Consider the following 13526-nt stretch of genomic DNA (forward strand, 5'->3'; position numbering starts at 1 on the left):
GGTCTACTAGCCGATCAGAAAATGGCAACCACGTTACTATTTTTTACACGCTCAAATTTGTCGGGTAAAAAGTTTTTAAAGATACCATTTTTGTTCAAAGAGAAGTGAACTTACTACTTTGTAGCATGGTAGAATAAGAAAAGGTAGCAGCAATACACAGCTGACTGAACTGGGTTGTAACGTTAGTGTCAAATTTCATATGACATTTTATACATTTATTTTTATTTCAATGTACATTAGGGACATATATTTTTTGAGAAAAAAAAAAAAATATATCATTCGGAAAAAACCGTTTCCCAGAAAGACTTCTTCATATCAATGATATGTAACCTCCTCCAAGTTCGAACCATAAGCCGCGCAGTAAATCACCGCTTGCAGAGGCGATAAAACGTTTGTTAATATGTGAAGTATTTTGTTAAAATTTAAAAAAATAAAGCCCTAATAAACATGTGGTTCTTTGATTTCTAAAACAAAACATTGAAACAGCTTCTCCTTTCTCCATGAATTTCCAGCGACCCCAAACTTTTCTGCAAGAATTCTACTTTCTGCGAGAATTTATGCATTTAGTGGAATGATGTGGAAACATAAAAATTGAAAATGTAACGAATTTTCATTCATGTTTTCCAAAATATTCAACCAAATGTGAAAAATTATTAGTTTTTTAAATTCCAATAATTTATAGACATTTTCTTGTTTTGTTTACAAATACAACTGGCAGTAACGTTACAAACAAAAACAAATTCCTTTGTGGTTGTTGTTCGAGTTGTATTTGTTGTATTATTAACTTTACCTTTGTTCTACCATGACTTTGTAGTAAAAAATGTACTTTTACACATTTTTTACTACAATTAGTAAGTAAAAAATTGCAAACACTTTTTAGTTCTGGAACACAACTAAAGTTTGTCTTTTGTCAAGTCTTGAACAATACGTTTCCTCTAATTCCATTTAAGCGATTTACGTTTTAGAGTTGTTAAATCTAGTGAACTAGTTCAGTACCATAGTTCATTTGCGTATGAGTTATTTCATACAAATAAAGAGATAAAATCACTCATTCGCAATTTGCTCATAGAAAAGACCGGTGTCCATTGAACTATATTGTGAACTAGGTCGTTCAATTGAACTAGATGTTAACAACTCTATTACGTTTTCCAGTATAGACAACATCCAACTACGATATTAGCTAAGACAAACACCAAATAAAGTGATTCCATTTGTGTTACCCTGTTTCCTAATTATTTTAAATTACCAGTAATCGTGTAATTCGTATCTTTATTAACACTTATTTTATTTTCCATAAATATAAAAAAAATAATTTCATGTATTTTGTGCGTGTGTGTGTTGCGTCTATTAATAAATCAAAATAAGTATTTCGTACATTAACAGTAACCAGCTTTACTGCAATGCTATTCTTCTAAAATGATTATTCAATGGTCCTTCATCCGAATAGCCGGCAATTTCCTGTGGTACAATACCGGATTCTTCAATCGATGTACATGGTCGACACATACATTCGAGGGGAGCTTTGGTGAGGACTTTTTTGAATTTACGTTCACCATGTTTCACTTTAGGACAGAATAGGGAAACGGCGGCTTCACGTTCACCCGACTCTGAAAATGAAAAGTTTTATCGACTGGATTTACAGTTTTATATTTACAAGTTATTAATGTTGTTTAGAATACTAATAATATGTACTAATATATTTACCATTAAATTATAATATTTACACATTTTATACTATTTTATACAGTTTTATATTTACAAGTTATTAACGTGGAAATTTTTCATCCCTCCAAAATAAGTCATTATTAATTTCATTACTGCATTCTATGGATGCATCAGAACGCGACTTAACATAAATCATATTACTTATAGTAGGTGTGTCAATATAACTATTTTTGATTCCTCCAAAAAATTTTTCTATAGTATTATGTGTATTACATTTTAGTAAGGAAATATTTCCAAATTCACGTAATAATATTTTCCATGCTTCCATTGTAGAAACTATTAAATATTTTTGAGGACATTCAACATCTTCTAAAAATTGGCAAAATATATCTATATTGTAATTTTTTTCATTTAAGGGCATGCTCCCATCATTTTTCAAAAAACACATGAGTGGAATCATGCCGGATACAAAATCTATACATTTATTTGTCTATGTTTTCGTGTTGTCCTGTTTGCACATAAGCGTAAAGAAATTGCCGTGTACTATTTATTTTTATTAACATTTAAGAATGAAGAAAATATGCCAAACATAAAGATGCATTCCTTTAGGACACCATGGATAGACATGTTACGAAATCATGGGGGAGTATGGAAACATTTCGTGAGATCTCGATATTATGATACACCAACAGTAGTCAATATGTTTTATATAAAATCTCGTTCCGATGCCTCCATAGAATGTATAGAATGTAGTGGTAAAATTAATAATGACTTGTTTTGGACAGAGTTAAAACTTCCGAATTAAAAATAAATACAAAAACATTTTGAAAATAAAACCATATTTACCTTGACAACACATGCAGGAACGTTCCATTTGCCAGATTTTACTGCCAGAAACCTACAAGAAGAGACATTAATTACAGCGTTTTTACGTCAGTGTCTCAAAAAGTTGGTAAAATGGTAAAAGTTGTTGGATAATCACCTGAATATAACTGGCACAACGACCAACGCAGGCGAATGAAGGAATGGGCTTTGGTACACACCCCGGATATTGCAGAACATGGATTACTGGTGTCACCTGACAATCATCACCAATATGGGAAATATCTGAAAAAGAGATACATGAAATTAGCTAAAAGGTTAAAGGGATGAAAAAATTGTGAAAACAGAAGAAAGCAGCAGCAAATATGCTCTGATGACTAATTACTGGTCGGTATTATAAAACTTCGACCCATGGCAACTATAAGCAATCTAGGGAAAAGGTTCAATGTACATCGTTTACAAGTGAGTGGTGAATTGAAATACGAAACTGAACCAGGAAGAACACCTCAACTGAAAGAATATAGCAGATGTCTATAGGAAAACTGGACATGAGGAAAACTGGACAACACCTTGAATCCGTGGCCCCACCTAAAACCGAACGAAAAAATGCAAAGTAAACCTTCTTGCAGCTAAATATTTCGTGTAGATGAGACAAACAAACATCAAAACACAGATAAAAAATATTGTACGCTCTGACCATCGAGACAAACTGAGATTACAGCTGATCTTGGGAAACAAACGAGAAACGCATGCAACGATCAAAGATCTTTATACGTTCCAAAGGCAACCATTAAGCTCAATGGTAAGACATCTTCCATACCTAGCGAAGATTTTATATCGCTGCAAACATGACAACCCAAACTCCCTGAAATAAATTATTCTATTTCAATGTTAAAAACGGAAAGCAACATTAGCGGATATGCTACCATCCATTTTTTTTACGTTTTTTCGATCTAAAAGCCCAACATTAGCCCGCATTTGGAAGGTCACAACCGTCTGGTCTGGAAATGACCAGAGAGGTATAGTGCTGGCTGAGCAGATCGATTGCTTTATGTTATACACTAGAATTACCGGAGAGTGCCACACTTCGCCAGATATAACCATCGTGTCACCTGGTCTTAAAAATGACGTCACATGCCAACACGTCGTTTCTCTCGGATCAGACCACCTCCCCATAATTGTCTCCATCAGCAGACCGCCCAATTTCATCACATCTGAACGCCGCACCTTCATCAATCATGGGAAAGCTAGTTGAAAGAGTTTCATGGAGTTCACTAATCACCGCTTCAACCTTTCTGATGGTAAGGTAGCAGAAAGGAAGTTCCCAGAATTCATCATTGCTGCATCCGCTCGCCATATATCTGCTGGAATATCCCAAGTAAGACCAAACATCCCAGCGGTGGTTAAATCATCTGAAAAGTTGCAACATTGGAGACGGAATAATTGAATGGTTGGCGACGGTAAAGTCTCTCTCGAACCCTGGAAAGAAGGAAGATAGGATCTCAGTCGCGTTTGGCGACGTTACGCTGACTGATCCGAAGAGGTGTGCAAGTTATTTCAATCGACAATTTAACGAGAATTTTGGGACTGACAGGGCGAAGAGAAGCGTACTACGTCGCGTTACATCTCTTCCTGTCGAGGATAAATCACCACAATTTACAATGGATGATGTTGCGAATGTCATCAGGAACGTTAAATCATTCATGGCGTTGGGGCCCTGATGGAATATCCTCACAAAAGTTCTTAACCTGTCACTAGCCAAACACACATCTTTCCCTTACCGCCATGTAAGGATGTCAGCAAAAGTGAATCGTACCGACCAATTTCGCGTTTGTCGTCTGTAGCAAAGACCCTTGAGGCTATAATTTTGGCGCTTGACATACTCTGTCTTAGGGCATCGAGCAGACAACCCTTTGGTCAAGTTTGAAACGTTGGATAATCAATTATACATGTGGACGCCAGTCATACATGGAATTCAGAAACGAGAAGTCCAAGACCCTAGAGTGAATAGAGGGATTTTTTCAAGGTGGGGTGATATCTTCGGAAGTGTTTAACCTCTTACTTACTTAGCTGGCCCATTACAGAACATTTGTTCCATAGGCCGAACTAAGAAAATATCTCCAATTCTCTCTATTTGTTGCTTCGCACTCTGGAATACCGCGCCTTTCATCTCATCATCCACTTGTTTGCGCCATCTATTCCTTGGCCTGCCAATTCTGCGTGCACCGCCAAGCGGTCCGTGTTTTTACGCCTTTTTAGCGGGTTCATCATCGCTCATTCTTATGATATGGCCTAGCCAACGCAATCGCTGCATCTCTATACGTTTAACAATATTGATGTCGTTGTATAGCAGATACAGCTCGTGGTTCATGTGACATCGATATTCACCGTCAATGCAGATTGGTCCGTAGATCTTTCGAAGAATTTTTCTCTCAAACACACCAAGCACTGCCATGTCTGCTTGCGCAAGTACCCAGGCTTCGGAGCCATACATCAGCACGGGTAGTATCAGTGTTTTGTAGAGCGTTATTTTTGTTTGACGAGATGTGGCTTTGTTTTTAAACTGCTTACTTAACCAAAGTAGCATCTGATGGCCAATACAATTCTTCTTTTTATTTCACAACTGATGTCGTTTGTTGTGTTTACGGAGGTGCCGAGGTAGACGAAGTCTTTTACTACCTCAATATTATAGGAACCAATTTCCATAGTCGGTCCGAGCTCAATGGACGCATTGCGCGTCGACACCATCAACTTGGCCTTCTCGTCGTTTACCGCCAGACCCACTTTAGCAGATTCTCCTTCGACCTTCATAGAGGTATCAGTTACTTCTTTTACTGATCGGCCCATGATGTCTATATCATCAGCATAAGCAAGTAACATGTGACTATTGGTGTAGATTGTGCCACTTCTTTTGACGTTTGCCTCTCGTATAACCTTTTCCAGCAGGATGTTGAAGAGATCACACGAAAGGCTGCCTCCTTGTCTAAAACCTCTTTTTGGTACCAAACTCTTCGGAGAGGTTCTTTCCTATTTTAACTGAGGACTTCGTGTCAGTTAGAGTCATTTTACAAAGCCGGATGAGCTTTGCGGGGATACCAAATTCAGACATGGGTTGGAATACCTTTGAACGCAGCGGGCTGTCGAAGGCTGCTTTATAATCGACAAAAAGGTGGATGGTGTCGATCTGCATCTCTTGGGTCTTCTTCAGGATTTGCCGCAGGGTAAATATCTGGTCAATGGTGGACTTGCCAGGTCTAAAGCCGCATTGGTATGGTCCAATTACCATAGGCCATAGGCTTTAGTCGTTCGCACAATATCCCTGACACGATCTTGTAGGCATAGGGCGTAGACTTATGCCACTATAGTTAGAGCATACAGTCTTATCTCCCTTCTTGTGGACGGGACACAGGATACTCAGGTTCCAATCGTCGGGTACTTGTTCTTCCTGCCAGATGGTGCTAACTAGCTGATTAATACACCTTATCAGCGTTTCGCCTCCGGTTTTAAACAGCTCGGCTGGTAATACCCCGTTTATATATAAGCGGATTTAACAAACCGACTGGGTTTTAAATGTCAATTCCATTGCTTATATTTCAAACAAATCCGTATAAAGAAGGTTAACCCTGCAAAAAGCTCTAATATAAACAGCATATAAGCCGTCGGCTCCTGCTGCCTTATTATTGCTCAGCCGATTTATTGCTGTCTTTACCTAATCTTGGCTGGGCGGAATACATTCAATACCATCTTCTGGGATTGGGACTGTGGTATCTTCGTCGTCTTCGCTGCTATTGGATACCAACAGTTTTGAAAAATGTTCTTTCCATATCCTGAGTACACTATCTGTATCAGTTACCAAATTACCTTGCAGGTCTCTACAGGAGGATGTGCCTGTACCAAAGCCATCAGTTTGATGCTTGACTCTTTGGTAGAATTTTCGGACTTCATTCTGGCTCATGTACATCTCGATTTTTTCACACTCCCGCTTTTCCATCTCTCTCTCTTTTTCCTGCGGAAAAGACGTTTCTCCTCTCTCCTTTTCTCCTTGTATCTCTTTCGTGTGATACGCGTTGCTACGGATTGTAAAGTAGCCCTATATGCCGCATTTTTCTCTTCGGTGCCAGCACGACACTCCTGATCATACCATGGATTCCTTGGCGGAGGTCTCTGGTATCCAAGTATGGATTTTGCGTCTGTTTGCATGGAGTGGGCAATGCTTTGCCATTGCGCTGAAATGTTATCGGGATGAGGAGTGCTTTGATTAAGCAATTGGGCTAGTTGAGTGGAATATGCTGTGGCTATCTGTTGTGTTTGCAGCCTATCGATGTCCAACTTCCGCGTTGTGTCTGTTCGTGCTTTATTTGCAACGGGTACGTACCTTTGCTGCAACAAGGTAGTGGTCCGAATCAATGTTTGCGCCTCGGAACGATCGTACATCCAACACGCTCGATGAATGTCTTCCATCTATTACAACATGATCAATTTGATTACTTGTTCTTTGATCTGGAGACAGCCAGGTGCCCTTATGACTATCGAGGTGATTAAATCTGGTACTGCTAACTACAATGTTTTTTGCAGCTGCAAAGTCTATCAGCCTCATAAAATTGTCAGATGCTCCACTGTGAAGACTGAATTTCCCGACTGTTGGGCCAAAGATATTCTCCTTTCCAATTTTGGCATTAAAATCGCCTAGAATGATTTAAATGTCATGGGCAGGGCAACGGTCATATGTTTCTTCTAAGCGCTCGTAAAATATATCTTTGGTCTGTTCGGCCTTTTCTTCAGTGGGAGCATGAGGGAAATAAAGCTGATGTTGAAGAATTTAGCTTTTATTCGAATTGCAGCAAGTCTTTCATTCACTGGGGTGAAGCTTGATACCAGATATTTTAGCCTCCGACTAACTACGAATCCGCAACCAAACTGCTTTACGTCATGGCAGCTATAATACAGTGCGTCGCCTTTAGGTGTTGTTGTGACGCCTTTCCCAATCCATCGTATTTCCCGTATGGCAGTAATATCGGCCTTGCATTTTTCAAGTTAAAAACTTGGGTTTGGGCGTCGGGTTAGTAACCCTCCCCTAGAAAAAACAGCCTACTATGAAAAAACGAAAGAAAAGTGTTTAACCTCTACCTATCCAGTATTCCGCCTTCCACCTCCTCCAGACGACATTGAGATCGTAACATATGCGGATGATTGTACGATCTTGGCGTTAGGTACTCGTACCTTCCCTAATGTCATTTGTGAAGGGCTGAACTCCTATTTGACTGATCTTACCACCTTTTGCGACAAGCTGAGATGTAGGAACAAGCTCCTCAAGTCCGTAGCCGTCAGCACTTGGGGGGCAGATAAAGAAACTTTATTGACCACATATGCATAACACAATACGTCAGTTTGTGGCAAACTAAGCGGCGCCAGTATGATGGACGAATAAAAGTGCAACACGATGGCGAAATATTCAAGCCTGTCAGAATGCCGCCCTGAGAACTGCAACAAGCTGTCTCCTCATGTCTTCAGTGGACCGTCTACATGAGGAGACAACAATTCTTCCGGTACAACAAGTCAGTGGTATGCCTTCGTTGCAATACTTCCTCCTAATCACCCTAATCACTATTTGGTGGATAGGACCCCACACCCAGGCATTTCAAGAGGGATCTTCATGATCTAGAAAGAGAGGTCCAACGTTACAAGAGAACTGGTGCGCAGTCACACTAAGAACGTCCTCCATCTATCGCAGCTGAGAAGCGCCAACTGCCACGACAAACCAGAGTAGTTTTGGCTCAACTATGCTCGGGATGGTGCAGTCGTCTGAATTCCTACAGGGCAAGGATCGATGACACCGTGCAACACATAGGTCCAGCATGTGGCATGGGCCGCATGACACACTGCACCTTTTCAACTGCCCTGTCAAATCTACTCAACTAACTCTAGTAGACTGTTGTTACATCCCATTGAAGCAGCCACATTCCTAGAACAGGAGATAGACCCAGAGCCAGATTAGGTAGGTCAGCGTGATTATGGATCGATGTGTTGATGACATCGCCAAAACCGGTCTTCAATGGAACCGTCAACGTTGATGAAATGTAGGTCAACTAAAAACGTGCCTGGCACAGATCAGTGGAAGCTGAACACCAAAAAAAAAGAGACATATTCTGGTCCCAAATTCGACACATGGCACAGGGTAGCGTTAATTGGAGAATCTTTATAACAAAATATTAAAACGTAATGTAAACTAAATATATTGTAACATTCGTAAAAAAAACTCTACTTACCATTATCATTGTTTAAAACCGCATTTTCGGCTATCACCTTTTCTAAACCAATATGAATCAATAGCAGACATATGAAGTAGCTTAATATTCCACAAGGCAGCTTTCTTTTGTTACACCCAAGAGTTGAAGCCACCGCCATAATACAAACTTTCTTTTGAAACAACTTCTTTAAGCACTAGCAGTTCTCAAAACCCAACTGCTATGACTCGAACAAAAGTCAAAGTGAAACTAGAGAATACATCCCTAAATGCAAATCCTTTTTATATGAAATCTTGTGAATTGATTTGCTAATGGCTGTCATGTATTTTTGCTTAATAAAAAAATATTGTTTTGTTTAAGAGGAATAACAAACATAAAGAATACGTGGAAAATGTTACAGAAAGTAATATACCGCAAACACAAACCCACATGACAAACATGTCAGGTTAGCTACTGCTTCTGAAACTGCTTATAGTTTTATTTATACTCCTGCTGTTGTTGATATGTTGTGGTTCTTCGTCTTTTCAATTATTATTGTGTTCTAATTGTGTACAAGAGAACACCATTACTTGAGGACCACCTACTGATGGGTTTCTGACTGAATGTTAGTTACCTCAAGAGTGATTTCCGTAGAATTTTTTGTGGTCAGAGTGTTTGAGAAGTAGATGTGTGTGTGTGTCTGTGTTTTACAACAACTAATGATAATGGAAAACTTTCATTCAACTGACCAATTAACAACTACAACAACACCATCAACTCCAATGACATTTTCATAAGTGTTTGATTTGCATCAGTAAAGGGAAATTACTTTATGAATAAACGGATATTTTCACTTCACTTCACAAGTCTATACGAGGAATAATGCTGTTGAAAAGAAAGTCATTTAAAATAGTTACAGATGTAAATGTAAAACAAACATTACTGTGATACTTATCAAATTAATTAACAGAGAAAACTCATAAGACAATCTAAGGTGCCGATGCAGAAGATGCAGAAGACTAAACACCAAACTTAAGTCATTTTGGTTGGGTAAAGGGGCTAAAATCATGAAAATACCGAAATTCGGGTGGTATAGTAATACGGGGCCTTTTCAAATCGTGGACCGATATAACCCATTTTCAATACTGAACATTCTGGTATGTAGTAATAGAAACGGCTCCGTGCAGCAAAACGTTTGGGTGAACAAAAGGATCTTTTACGCCATACGACACCAGATGATCCAAGAATCCCAACCCTTTCTGGGAGAAAAAAAACTTACAAGACTATTTTACCAGCACCACAGGGAACTATGGATGAAGCATGCGATGCTGATTCGCACAAGCTATGGATCACAATTAAGAGTATATTGAGAGCTAAAAACATTAACGCTCTAAATTTCGGTGGATCTGACGTATCGAAAGCCAATACAGACAACATCAGAGGATGTAAGCTCGGCAAAAAATAGGGCTAAGCCAAACGAAGCCTTAAGACAATATGACATTACGATGCCACCTTACACACATCTTGGCGCTATCAAGCAACCAGGGTTGTTGTTATTGTAACAATATTTGAAAATCCGCCTCTGAGTTTATCTACAGTTCTAGGAATGTGGCTGCCTCGATGGGATGTAACCATATATCTACTGGAGTTAATTGAGTAGGTTTGGCAGGGCAGTTGAGAAGGTGCAGTCTGTCGTGCGGGTCTGTGCCGCATGCTGGGCAGAGGTTTTGCACGGTGTCATCAATCCATGCCATATAAGAATTTGGATGGCCGCACCATCCCGAGCGTAGTTGAGCCAAAACTATTCTGGTTTATCGTGGCAGCTGATGCTCCTCAGCTGCGATAGATGACGGATGTTCTTCGAGGACTCCATTTACGCGATAGGTGTTTGTGGCATCTGCGACTGCATCCGTGTGAATGCTATTTAAACTTGTTTGAAAGGTTTGTTGATCTAGGGGTTCGCTCTTGTAACGTTGGACCTCACTTTCTACATCATGAAGATCCCTCCTGACATGCCTGGTTGAAGGGTCATATGGTGATTAGGATAGCTCTCACAGTAACATCCGAGTAAGTACTGCAACGAAAACATGCCATTGTGTTGTCTTTGTCTCCTCATGTAGATGGTCCACTGAAGATATGGGAAGCACCTGTTGGAATTATCAAGGTGGCATTCTGACAGGTTTGAATATTTCGTCACATAGTTTACCACAGACCGACCTATTGTGTTATATGTAGGTTCTTTATCTACACGCCAAGTGCTGCTGGCACTAACGGGAGAGAGAAGCGAAGACGAATAATATATCTGTTCACATAGCCAATCCTCTTCAAACGTCAACCTCACCCACTGTCCACTTGAGACTTGGTGTCCTCTGTTCACGCAAACGAGGCTCTGGCGACCGATCATGGGCGGTATAACCCCAAATGCAGCACGGAAGAAATGCCTGCAGCACTTTATAACTGGAGCACTTCTCTCGACTCCTTGTTTGATGTGATGGGATCAAGCAATAGGGATGGCAGCGGATGTGCCAATGGTATGGCCAACGGTGGCGCCCAAAGATCTTCAGAAGATTTACTATCAACATACCCTTGCCTAGAGGATGGCTGGCAGCCCCAGCACTAGGTGCGGATGCGATGGCCCAATCAGCCACCCATCTTTAAAACACCAGATTACAGAAACATCAACAAGCAATATAAGAACTGATAACCCCTCGATGACGACCTATGGATTTAAAACTCGGTTTATGATTGGAACATGGAATGTAAGAACTCTCCAGAGCGAAATGTCAAACTACCGTTTAGATGTCCTTGGACTAAGTGAAGTCCGCTGGACGAATTCCGGAACATTATCACTCAAAAACGGATACAATTTCATTTTCTCTGGGAATGCTATTAGCAGAAAAAATGGAGTCGGGATAATATTATCACCAAAGGCGAACAAAGCTCTCCTTGGATGTAAGACCATATCCGAGCGCATAATCATGGTAAGGCTTAACTCAAAGTTTCGCAAGATATCCATCGTACAGTGCTTTGCCCCAACGGAACCAGACGATGAAGAATCAAAAGACCTATTCTACTCTCAGCTTGATACAGTTATTAACTCTCTACCGAAGGGGGACATCAAGCTTATTATCGGTGATTTTAACGCAAAAGTCGTTTGCAATAACAGCAATTTAAGCACTGTCATGGGCACACAAGGCCTTGGAGACATAAGAAACGAAAACGGCGATAGACTGGTTGACTTCTGTGCTAGACACCGTTTATTTATTGGGGGCACAAAGTTTGCACATAAAAATATTCACAAATACACATGGGAATCCCCAGATGGTCACACACGAAACCGGATTGACCATATTCTCATCAGCAAACTTTTCCTGGGATCGCTGATGGATGTAAAAACGAGACGCGGTGCCGATATCGACAGTGATCACACGCTGTTAGTTGCTACTCTACGTTTACGCCCGGCCGTTGTAAAGCATCAGTGTTTTGTAGAGCGTTATTTTTGTTTGACGAGATGTGGCTTTGTTTTTAAACTGCTTACTTAATCCAAAGTAGCATCTGTTGGCCAATACAATTCTTCTTTTTATTTCACAACTGATGTCGTTTGTTGTGTTGACGGAGGTGCCGAGGTAGACGAAGTCTTTTACTACCTCAATATTATAGGAACCAACTTCCACAGTCGGTCCGAGCTCAATGGACGCATTGCGCGTCGACACCATCAACTTGGTCTTCTCACCGTTTACCGCCAGACCCACTTTAGCAGATTCTCCTTCGACCTTTATAAAGGTATCAGTTACTTCTTTTACTGATCGACCCATGATGTCTATATCATCAGCATAAGCAAGTAACATGTGACTATTGGTGTAGATTGTGCCACTTCTTTTGACGTTTGCCTCTCGTATAACCTTTTCTAGCAGGATGTTGAAGAGGTCACACGAAAGGCTGTCTCCTTGTCTGAAACCTCTTTTGGTACCAAACTCTTCGGAGAGGTTCTTTCCTATTTTAACTGAGGACCTCGTGTCAGTTAAAGTCATTTTACAAAGCCGGATGAGCTTTGCGGGAATACCAATTTCAGACATGGCTTGGAATACCTTTGAGCGCAGCGGACTGTCGAAAGCTGCTTTATAATCGACAAAAAGGTGGTAGGTGTCGATCTGCATCTCTTGGGTCTTCTCCAGGATTTGCCGCAGGGTGAATATCTGGTCAATGGTGGACTTGCCAGGTCTAAAGCCGCATTGGTATGGTCCAATAATCTCGTTGACCATTGGCTTTAGTCGTTCGCACAATATCCCTGACACGATCTTGTAGGCAATAGCGAGTAGACTTATGCCCCTATAGTTAGAGCATACAGTCTTATCTCCCTTCTTGTGGACGGGGCACAGGATACTCAGGTTCCAATCGTCGGGTACTCGTTCTTCCTGCCAGATGGTGCTAACTAGCTGATGAATACACCTTATCAGCGTGTCGCCTCCGGTTTTGAACAGCTCGGCTGGTAAGCCATCGGCCCCTGCTGCCTTATTATTCTTCAGCCGATTTATTGCTGTCTTTACCTCATCTTGGCTGGGCGGTATACATTCAATACCATCTTCTGGGATTGGGACTGTGGTATCTTCGTCGTCTTCGCTGCTATTGGATACCAACAGATTTGAAAAATGTTCTTTCCATATCCTGAGTACACTATCTGTATCAGTTACCAAATTACCTTGCTGGTCTCTACAGGAGGATGTGCCTGTACCAAAGCCATCAGTTTGATGCTTGACTCTTTGGTAGAATTTTCGGACTTCATTCTGGCTCCTGTACATCTCGATTTTTTCACAC

At 40.6% G+C, this 13526-nt stretch overlaps 1 protein-coding gene across 1 annotated transcript; it reads right to left on the reverse strand.

Moving 5' to 3' along the window:
- Nucleotides 1-1329: 1329 nt before the first annotated feature.
- Nucleotides 1330-2760, reverse strand: Burs (Cuticle-tanning hormone bursicon). Its single transcript, XM_073964200.1, has 3 exons — nt 2648-2760; nt 2512-2563; nt 1330-1607 (listed from the first exon to the last, which is right to left on the reverse strand). The coding sequence occupies exons 2-3, from the start codon at nt 2537-2539 to the stop codon at nt 1393-1395; spliced, it is 243 nt and encodes an 80-aa protein (XP_073820301.1). The 5' UTR covers nt 2540-2563; nt 2648-2760; the 3' UTR covers nt 1330-1392.
- Between the last annotated feature and the right edge of the window lie 10766 nt (nt 2761-13526).

Source organism: Musca autumnalis, unplaced genomic scaffold (genome assembly GCF_047663935.1).
Source record: "Musca autumnalis isolate F117 unplaced genomic scaffold, ASM4766393v1 scaffold_1, whole genome shotgun sequence".
Lineage (NCBI taxonomy): Eukaryota > Metazoa > Arthropoda > Insecta > Diptera > Muscidae > Musca > Musca autumnalis.